A 10,361-nucleotide genomic window follows, 5' to 3' on the forward strand; every position below is an offset into this window, starting at 1 on the left:
TTTTCTTCTCATATTCACTGACTATCATAAGAAATATCTGTTCGGCTGGTTGAGCCTTGCTCCCAGGATGCACCTAAGACATCAGAGTGGACTATTTCTTCCAGAGGCCGAAGAGTGACTGAGCCAAGTAAATTCCATTTTGTTCAAAAAGTATTCAGAGAGAAATCCTTATTGAAAAATAAAACACAAAAGACATATGGTTTACCTTGTTATCTTAGAAGAATAAGAGTAGGCTTAAAAAATGCCTCATTCTTGCGCGAGGGCGTACGCGGCCCTAGATCCGGCTAGCTCGAGGGGTGAGAAGGCCAACGCCCCTGCGCATAGGAAGCCAGCCCCCCTCGGCGTCTTGGCCTCAGGCTGGGCTGGTGGAAGAGCTCGGAGTTGCGCACGCGAGACGACAAAGGAGGTGACCACTTGCTGGGGGTGAAACGTTGGTTTATTTGGTGATCCGGAGGCACCAACAAGGAGGGGCACCAACCAGCAAAATGGCCCCGAACAGGGGGAGCGACGAGGTTTTATAGGGAAGGGGAGGAGAGAGGAGGGAGCCCAGCTATCCAATGGGGAAACTTAAAGGGAGGTACTGAACATAACTGACATACACCAGAAACCAATGAATACAAAGTAAAGGAGGGGCCCCGGGACCACAGCCAACCACAACCCCCAGAGAGGAGAAGGTTCTCGAAACCTAGGAGGAGTGGGGGGTGATTGACTGTGCCCAGGGAGGAGAAAACATCTACTTATAAGGTGGGATGAGGGAGGAGCGGTCATACAAACTGTAACATTAGCAACTAAAAATAGCACGGTAACTAAGCAACTTAACTGACAAGGAGGCAGTGGCGGGAAAAACTGGGGAGAGAGGAACCATTTACAAAGAACAAAGGAGGGTACAGTACATAAAATGGGGGAGCAAACTGAGAGACCTAAAACACACTACAACATCTCCCCGTTTCTTAACAAATAAAATAAAGAAAACAGGAATGTCCATATAACTCAAAAAGAAGATGTCCGCGGCTGGTCCTGCCAATCTTCGCCTTCTTCGAGCTGGAGTTCGCCAGCCCACAGATGTTCTTGGGGCGGCTCGGTTGACCCCTCCTCGTCCGCAGCTCCTTCGGCCTCTGAGGAGAGGTCCTCCAGCTCGAAAGGTTCCTCCTGGGAAATTGTGGCATGATTGGCAGCCATAGTTGTGGCTCTGGCTATTAATTTTTGGACCAAACCGCGGATCAACATAAACAGAACTAAAAATACAATCAAACTCAAAACAATCTTAGAAACTGATTCTAAAACTGAACTGGCCCACCCGCTAAGGCCCCAACCCTTGAAGATGTCCCCCAGCCAGTCAGATGTCTCCTGCTTGACCTGATGGACGAGGTCTTGGAGTCTCTTTATTGAGTGTCTGGCGTCCTCGGCTCTGGAGGACAGGTTCATGCAGCAGAGGCCCTCAAACTCTTCACAATGATGGTGATGGAGCAGCAATAGAAAGTCTATTGCTGCCCTGTTCTGGAGTGTCGCCTGCCTTGTTATTTCCTCGTCTGTAAGGAGGTCGTATAGCGCGGCTGAAGTAAGATTGGCTTGTTTAGCCACCCAACACTCTAGGCGGCCCAATTCACCTAGAGATTTGGCTACCGATACCCAAGGCAACAAGATGGTAAAGGCGACCGACTTTGAATGGGACCAATGAGTAATTTCATCATCACAGTCCTCGGTGAGATCTTTAAGATCTCTTTTGGATCTAGCCAATTCGGATGTGATGTTGGTCTTTTTCCAATTAATAATTTGTGTGACGTTGGGAGTAAACAGCGTCAGCCGGCCAAAGGTGCACGGCCCTCCGACCAGACCAGAGGGGATGCCTGCCCACGCTCGGTCGCCACAAATCAAAAACACCCCCCTTGGAAGGGCATAAGGGGTCCGCTTGGTGGTGGTAGGGCCGACGATCTTCAAAACGGCCCGACACCACCGGTCCGCTTGATATTCTTTCTTTGCTTGCAGGACCACCTCAGTGCCCTTTTCGATGGGGGTAAGTGTATAATCAAACTGAAAACAAATAGTAGAATTGGCAGAACCGAGTAGATGTAATTCTGTGGGCTCGGAGGGCGCAGGATCCAGCCTCGCCACTCCGTCTCTCCAGGCTTTACTGGGTTCGAAACCAGGTAGGAAAGTAAGGCTCCGGGCCAAAATAGGGGAAAAGGTAGACTGAAAGGCAGGGGGGAACTCTCCTGGAGAGAAAGGGATCCCCACAAGGCAGGACGACATCGGGTCCTCTGCAGCGCTGGTGTCCAGGCAGATGCTGTCCTGCCCTAGCGATTGAGCCAAGGCACGCCAGACGTTGACTTTTGGCTGGGGAATGACCCACGGCTCCGTAGGTGGCAGAAGGAGTCCGCAGGTCGTCAGCATCATCATCATCAGACAAGGGTTGGGAGCCAGCGTTGTCAAAGCGGGGGCCATTTGGGGAGATGCAACTGAAATGAAAAGAGAGCGGTAAAAGTATATGGAAATCACAGAAATGGTTCCTCTCCAAACAACCAATTTAAATAAAACATACGAGGGGTAACGGTTGGAGCTGGGGGGGAATAAGAGGAAAGATGGTGTAAGAGGTCAAGGGGTGGAGGAGAAGCTGGAGGAGAGGGTTCTTCCGAAACAGGGGGAAGCTCAGGAGAGAAGGAAGACGGTTGGTGGTGTTGCTTCCTCCGCCGACGCCAACATGCTTGCCGGACCTGTGGTACTGCCTCTGTCTTGGTCCTCTGCTTTGGGACGAAGGGCCTGACCCACTTAGATGGGACCCACTTGGGGCCTGAGGGAGTGGACACGCAAGCGTATCCCCTCCCCCAAGTCACCAGGTCAAAGGGGCCCTCCGTCCGCCAGGTCTCCGGATCCTTTACAAGAACCGGCGGCCTGGCTTTGGGCTGCAGCTGCTGGTGACTGCCGAAATGCCGGACCACTGGAGGATTTTGGCTGTCAAAAGAGCAATTTAGAAAATTGAGGGTGTAAAGAGCTCTTGACAGCCGGACGTGGGGGGTCTCCACCTTCATTGCCGGTTGTTGTCGGGACAGGATCTTTTTGAGGCTCTGGTGGGCCCTTTCCACTATGGCTTGGCCTGTCGGGGAATAGGGGATGCCGGTTTTATGAACTATTCCCCATTGTTGCAGGAAGCTCCGCAGTTCCTTGGAAGTGTACGCAGGGCCGTTGTCTGTTTTTAGGACCCTAGGGATGCTCAAGACAGCGAATGCTTGAAGCAGATGCTTCTGAACATCCGCTGCCTTTTCACCTGTGTGGGCAGAAGCGTAGATAGCTCCGGAGAAGGTATCGACTGAGACATGGACGTAACACAATTGACCGAAAGATGGGATGTGTGTTACGTCCATCTGCCACACCTCACAGCTTGCCAGCCCTCGGGGGTTAACCCCCGAGGCCACGGTTGGCATTTGGTCATGCTGGCATTGGGGACATGTGGCCACAATCGCCTTGGCCTGCTCTTGCGTCAGATTGAATTGACGAACCAGGCCAGGCGCATTTTGATGGAACAGTTGGTGGCTGATCTTAGCCTGACCGAACACGTCTGGGAGAGGGGCCTGCGAAACAGCAGCCGCGGCCAAAGAATCGGCACGACGGTTGCCTTCCGCAATGAAACCGGGCAGGTCTGTGTGTGATCTCACATGCATGACATAGAATGGATGCTCGCGGTGGGAGACCAACTCGACGAGCCTATTCAACAATTCAAATAATCTTTTGTTCGTGACCTCTTGAAGAACTGCGGACTCAGCTCGGGACACTACACCTGCAACATACGCAGAATCTGTGACCAAATTGAAAGGTCCAGGGAATCTCTGGAATGCCCTGACAACTGCGTCCAACTCAGCAATCTGTGGAGAGCCCTCCACAACAGCAACATCGGTCTCCCACTGCTGAGTTTGAGGATCCTTCCAAGTCATCACTGACTTGTGGGATGCTCCAGACGCGTCCGTAAAAACTGTCAAAGCATCTAGCGGCTCCCTGCTCTGAACCTTCTTCAACGATAATTTGAACTCCGAATTGAATAATTTGTGGGCCGGCCGATCTACTGCGATGCGCCCAGTGTAGCTGTCAAGTGCAAACTGAAGATATTCATTAGTTTGCAGCAGTTCTTCAAAGGTCTTTAACTTTAATTGGCCCGATTCCAATTCAATTGGAATATGGATGCATGAGAAATCACACCCTGCAAGCTCCCTGATCCTCGATCTCGCCTTGAGGATCAGTTCGGCTACCAACTCCTGTGGCCGTGTCATTCTTTTGGACCGATGGTGGCTCAGGAAGACCCACTCTATGATTAAGAGCTTCTCTCCTGAGCCTTGGTCCTTCGGACTGTCGTCCCACTGATGGATGATGCCATGAAGGTGTGGCAATTTTCCCAGTACTATAAATTTGAATGGCAGGCCCGGATGGTAACGATGGGCCTGCCTGGTCGAAATAGCTTTTTGTACCCTCTCCAAGGCCACCTCCGCCTCTGGGGTGAGAGCCCTAGGGGAACTGAGCCCCTCTCCCCCTTTCAACAAATTGAAAAGGGGGGCTAGGTCTTCGGTTGAAATGCCTAGCCAGGGTCTCACCCAATTCAAAGACCCACACAGTTGATGGACATCTGCTAGGGTCTGGACTTTTGTCCTAATAGCCAACAAAACTTGCGGGCCTTTTCTTAGGTTCCCCTGACGAGCGGAGTGCCGCAAGCACTCTGCCCGCCCAGAATGCCACGGTTGCTAATTTCGTCTCCCCGGAATTAACAGCTTCTTCTAATTTGGCCAAAACGGCTGCCCAAAACCGTGGCTGCTTGGCAAGTTCCGGGGAAACTTCGGGGAACTTTGAAAAGACCCACTTAACTAAAAACTTTAACTCTTGCTTGGGGGCCTTCTGACCACCCCCAAGCAGCAAACCTTTAACAACATAATATACCTCCTTTTGGGATTTTCCCAAGCCAGCACCCATGGCACCTTTCTAGTGCAGGAACTGCTGTCACTAGAAAGGGGGAAAATCCACTGGTGGTACAACCACCCGCCTGAAAAATAACAAAAACTAAAACAACAAGCTACTCGCCACCAGCCCCTGCTCCCCCCACTGTCCCCAAGTCTGGGGTTTCAGCAAAGGGAAAAAGGATTTGGGTGGTGGGTCCGGGCCCCAAGTCTGGGGATACCGACCCCACAGGAAAGATAAAACAAAAAAGGTGCGGGGGTGAGGAAGAGCCTCAGGGGAAGAGGGTGGGGGGTAGGTCCCCAATGCAGAGCATGTACCCCTAGGGGAAGGTTAAAAAGGCAGGGGGGAAGTCGGAAAGGTCCCCAGAGCGGGGCCCGATCTTACCAGCCTGGTGGCGACAGCAAAAGAAAAATCAGGTGGGGGTCTTCGTCTCTGGGGTCGTCCTCACTGGGTGCGAGGAGTCTCGATCCCGATCCCCAGGGAGCGCTGCCCTTAAAACAGGGCCTGCTACTACCTGGGGTAGCGCGGCGTCCAAAGGAACAAAATGTCCAACACCGCAGGGTCCGGTGGTCAGCTGTCCAGGTGGTCAGTGGTCCACTTCAGGCCCCACGTTGGGCGCCACACTGCGCGAGGGCGTACGCGGCCCTAGATCCGACTAGCTCGAGGGGTGAGAAGGCCAACGCCCCTGCGCATAGGAAGCCAGCCCCCCTCGGCGTCTTGGCCTCAGGCTGGGCTGGTGGAAGAGCTCGGAGTTGCGCACGCGAGACGACAAAGGAGGTGACCACTTGCTGGGGGTGAAACGTTGGTTTATTTGGTGATCCGGAGGCACCAACAAGGAGGGGCACCAACCAGCAAAATGGCCCCGAACAGGGGGAGCGACGAGGTTTTATAGGGAAGGGGAGGAGAGAGGAGGGAGCCCAGCTATCCAATGGGGAAACTTAAAGGGAGGTACTGAACATAACTGACATACACCAGAAACCAATGAATACAAAGTAAAGGAGGGGCCCCGGGACCACAGCCAACCACAACCCCCAGAGAGGAGAAGGTTCTCGAAACCTAGGAGGAGTGGGGGGTGATTGACTGTGCCCAGGGAGGAGAAAACATCTACTTATAAGGTGGGATGAGGGAGGAGCGGTCATACAAACTGTAACATTAGCAACTAAAAATAGCACGGTAACTAAGCAACTTAACTGACAAGGAGGCAGTGGCGGGAAAAACTGGGGAGAGAGGAACCATTTACAAAGAACAAAGGAGGGTACAGTACATAAAATGGGGGAGCAAACTGAGAGACCTAAAACACACTACAACACATTCTGACCTCCAAAATTATGCATTTGAAAGTTCAGTGGTCACATTAAGCACCTAGCTTTATTAGTTTTACTGACATACAACCACTCCTCCCCACAAAAAACCCAATGCTAAAACCAAACAAAACAACAGCATCAACAACCAACCTTAAATCCAATACTTATGGATACTTACAGAGAATTGAATGTGAGCCTTAACTGTTCTTTGAATTTCTCTTTTCTTTAAAAAAAATATATAGGGCATTATAAAATACATAGAAAAAAATGGGGTTGGTTTCCTTGCTGGTTTGGTTTTGTGTTTGTTTAAGGGAAAAAGTCTCATCGTAATCTTTCTTCGTTTTCAAAACATATAGATATACCCCAAAAGCATGAATGATTTCAGATGTTTATCTTGAAGGACTACTCCAGGTCATCTGGGACAAAAGTGTCTGAGGATCATGAGATAAAATAGCAGCATTTCCACTGCCCTAGTTCTTGTCCATGTTTATTTACATATGGTAACATTTGCAGCAACTGAGGTAAAAATCAAGTGTACTTGAAAAGTGAAGATAGATTAAAGAAATATCTTCTCTAAGATCTGAAAATATTGATAGAAGACTAAGAATTTTTTTCACACAGTCAGGAAGCTACCCTGGAAAAACTTGACATGCACTGTTAACAATGAAAGGTGAAACATGGGCACTTTGGGAACTACAAAACAAAAAAGACATTAAGCTATAGGAAGGCGTCCAAAGGAGGACCAAGAGGATGGTAAACAGTTTGGAGGGGAAGCCTTATGAAGACTGGCTGTGGGCACTTGGCCTGTTCAGACTGGAGGAGACAAAGGGGAGACCTCATATTGCTCTTCAACAACATTATGAGAAGACAAGGGGCAGGCACTGATCTCTTCACTTTCATGACCAGTGATAGGACTTGAGGAAACAACATTAAAGTGAGTCAGGGGAGATTTAGGTTGGATGTCAGGAACAGGTTCTTCCCCCAGAGTGTGGTTGGGCATTGGAACAGGCTCCCCAGGGAAGGGGTCCCAACACCAGAGCTCAAGAAGTGTTTGGACAAGAGTCTCAGGTCCCTGGTGTGACTCTTGGAGTGCCCTGCACAGGTTCGAGCATGGGGCTCAGTGGTCCTTGTGGATACTTCCAACTCAGCATATTTTACAATTCTATTATATATTGAGTCTGAAGTTCACTTTGTAGAGTGAGCGAGGCCTCTTCAACTTCAACAGTATATCCAGTGAGAGGTACAAAATCTCAGCCCCTGAAATTACTGCAGTCAGTCATGTTACAAGATGGCCAGTGTCACCTTTCCTAGCTGTTCATCTGTCTCATTTACAAAAAGCCTTGACCTCATTTACTTACACTGAAGAAAAAATTGAAAGCTGTGAAAGAGAATCACATGCCTTTTTAAGAACTGAAATGATGACACAAACAGAGAAAATGCAGGTAGTTGTAGGGCAGACATATTAGGCAGTTCAATTTCAGGTTTCAAACACTAAGTCAGACTGGGTCTGGTGGCACTTCTACACCTGAGAATCATCATGAATACAGAACACTCCATTTCACAGAGTGAGTCCACTTCCCTTCTCTCCACTCACAGCACGTGATTTGTCACAAGAAGAAAATGGCTAAGCTTCAGTAATTGCCTCAACATGTTTGGGAAGCAGCTAATCCTTCATTGTGGCTACACTGCTCCACAACTGGACAGCCCTATGCAGTCCCCTGATGCACAGTCTCAAACTTGGCTTTTTGCAACCTGAGTGATTCAGAAACAGGAAGAAAAATCCCTCTTTTATTTTTCAGAGTCACAGAATAATTTGGATGTCAAGGGACCTTAAAGTTCATCTAGTTCCAACACTCCTGCCGTGAACAGATTACCTTCTTCTAGACCAGATTGCTCAAAGCCCCGTCCAACCTGGCTTTGATCACCTGTTTTATAAGAAGAAATATTCATTAAAAAGTCATTTTATAAGAAATAAACATATGTTTTAAAGTAAGAATAAATAAATACATTTGGACAGCCAAGTCCATATGCATAGATATTTTTATTATAAATTAATATTTCTTGTTTCTATCAGTGTGTGTCCACACTCAGATATAGAACGAGTTTAGTTTGAGTGTTTCCCAGAAATTACATTCAATAAGACAACTTTTCTGTATTTTTTTACTTCTTAATTTGTTATGTCTTTTTTTCCAATGTTTTGAAAGTGAAGTCAAAATAACAGTAACAATGTATAGAGGAAAATTTCATTGAACCATAGATCAAGTTGTTGTCAAGAATATTTATTAATTTATACTCTAAACAAAAGAGGTTTTTTATGTTGAGAATGAAATAGATTATATTCTTGTATATTTGTTTTCTTTGCTTTGTGCTTCTATTGCTTTCATTTCAGAAACAATATAATAAACAAAGATTGTTGCTTAGCAACTTCAAATATTAATTTTTAAATACAATGCTCATATTTTGCATTGTAATGCAAGTTCAGTTTATACTGTGTGATGAGCTATTGGAAAATAATTAACTTATTTCTTGGCATAATTTCTCAAAAATTTATTTATCTATTACTTGTCTAGGGAGAGGGAATTTTTCTAAATCATATTCATTGGTAGAGATTTTTTTAAAAAGGCAATTTATTATCCTATGTACTGAAAAATTAATTTTTCAGTAATTGCCATTTAAGTAGAATTTATTTTCCTTAGTGTATATAGAACAATCTTAAATCAGTAAACTTCTAGAGTTTAAATGTGCCCCAACTAGAGGCATTCTAGCTTTCATATCTCTAATGAGTACCCAGTGATGCAACATCCCCATGCTGTACAGTTACACTTTGAAATTTTTGCATTTTGTGTGTGAAAAAACAAGGTAGACTTTTATCTATTTATCAGTTCAATAATATAGAAGTAAGAAGCCATTCATTTTCTTCTAGTACAAGATGTCCCAACAGTGTTTGACTTCTAATAAAATCAACTTGGTATTAGTGACTAGTTGGATTATGTGGCCATTAATACAAGTAGGGTTATATGATTATTTTGACCATCTATCTTATTTGAAAACTTGTGTTTCCCTCATCAATATATTGTGAAATCATTTCTTGTAAAAGATTATATGTATATTTTTTCCCAGGAATTAGAAGCCATGGATTCTTTTAATTGTTATTTTTTATGTTTATTAAAACTTGAAATTGACTGTTCCTTTTATACTTTTTCTATTTGTTCTTGGTAACAGATATAGATAATAAGATTCTAAAACACAAAACAGCTGACACAAAATCTCCCCCCTCACTTGTGAGTCACATTTACAGCTTGGGGTTTTTTCAGGTTTTGTTGTTTTAGGGGTTTTTAAGTGTTTTTCATTCCATATTTGGAATGAAAGATTTCTACATTTTAGTGAATTAGTTATTATGTATAGAACTGAGACTTTCAACAGAAGAAGAAATTTATGGAAGATTGTTGCATTGTGACAAAAATGATTTTCAATATAACTAAGTGAGAATAGATGAAAGAAACATGGAAATGTTAATTTAGTTAGGACTCATGTTAAATTTGGATGCTGTCATAATACAGTATCTACAGTGAAGAAAGGGAAAGGACAGGAGTTCCTTATTATATCATAGTATGCATCTGCTGTTTAAATGTTATTTATCCTACTTAGGGCATTTAAAACAAACACAGTATTTCCCAATAGCAAGAAGGTGGCAGAAATGTAATAGGCAAAGATTAACATATTATCTTACAATTTATTAAGTAACTTAGATAATTTAGGTAGACTGAGTTGCTGGTTCGGTTTTTTCCCTGGACTTTTCTTTGAAGAAAAGTAGATCTTGAGTTACCTCTCTGGTAGAAGGGCAGCATTTGTTAGATTATACTTGCTCAACACCAGCATTTTAATCCATGTATCACAGCACAGATCAGTCTGGAATTTCATATTCACAGGGAGTGAATCAGTGAATATGTTTTCCTAAATAGCTTTTTTTTTTTTAGCAAAGAGAGAGATAACTCTTAATTTTTGAATATGAATTCGTAATATGCTGTTGCTTTAATTACCTTTTAACTTCAAAGGGTAGATAAAATTCTAAATAAATATATAAGCAAAAATGTTCTTAGTACTTTCTTTAATCAGAAATTG

The 10,361-nt window shown here is 45.3% G+C and overlaps 1 protein-coding gene across 1 annotated transcript; it reads right to left on the bottom strand.

Annotated features, from left to right (window-relative positions):
• Positions 1-449: 449 nt before the first annotated feature.
• LOC141729820 (uncharacterized) lies at positions 450-5,303 on the bottom strand. Its single transcript, XM_074545712.1, has 2 exons — positions 2,540-5,303; positions 450-2,456 (listed from the first exon to the last, which is right to left on the bottom strand). Exons 1-2 carry the CDS (start codon positions 4,257-4,259, stop codon positions 991-993), a joined length of 3,186 nt encoding a protein of 1,061 aa, XP_074401813.1. The 5' UTR covers positions 4,260-5,303; the 3' UTR covers positions 450-990.
• Positions 5,304-10,361: the final 5,058 nt, after the last annotated feature.

Source organism: Zonotrichia albicollis, chromosome 1 (assembly GCF_047830755.1).
Source record: "Zonotrichia albicollis isolate bZonAlb1 chromosome 1, bZonAlb1.hap1, whole genome shotgun sequence".
In the NCBI taxonomy this organism is placed as follows: Eukaryota; Metazoa; Chordata; class Aves; order Passeriformes; family Passerellidae; genus Zonotrichia; species Zonotrichia albicollis.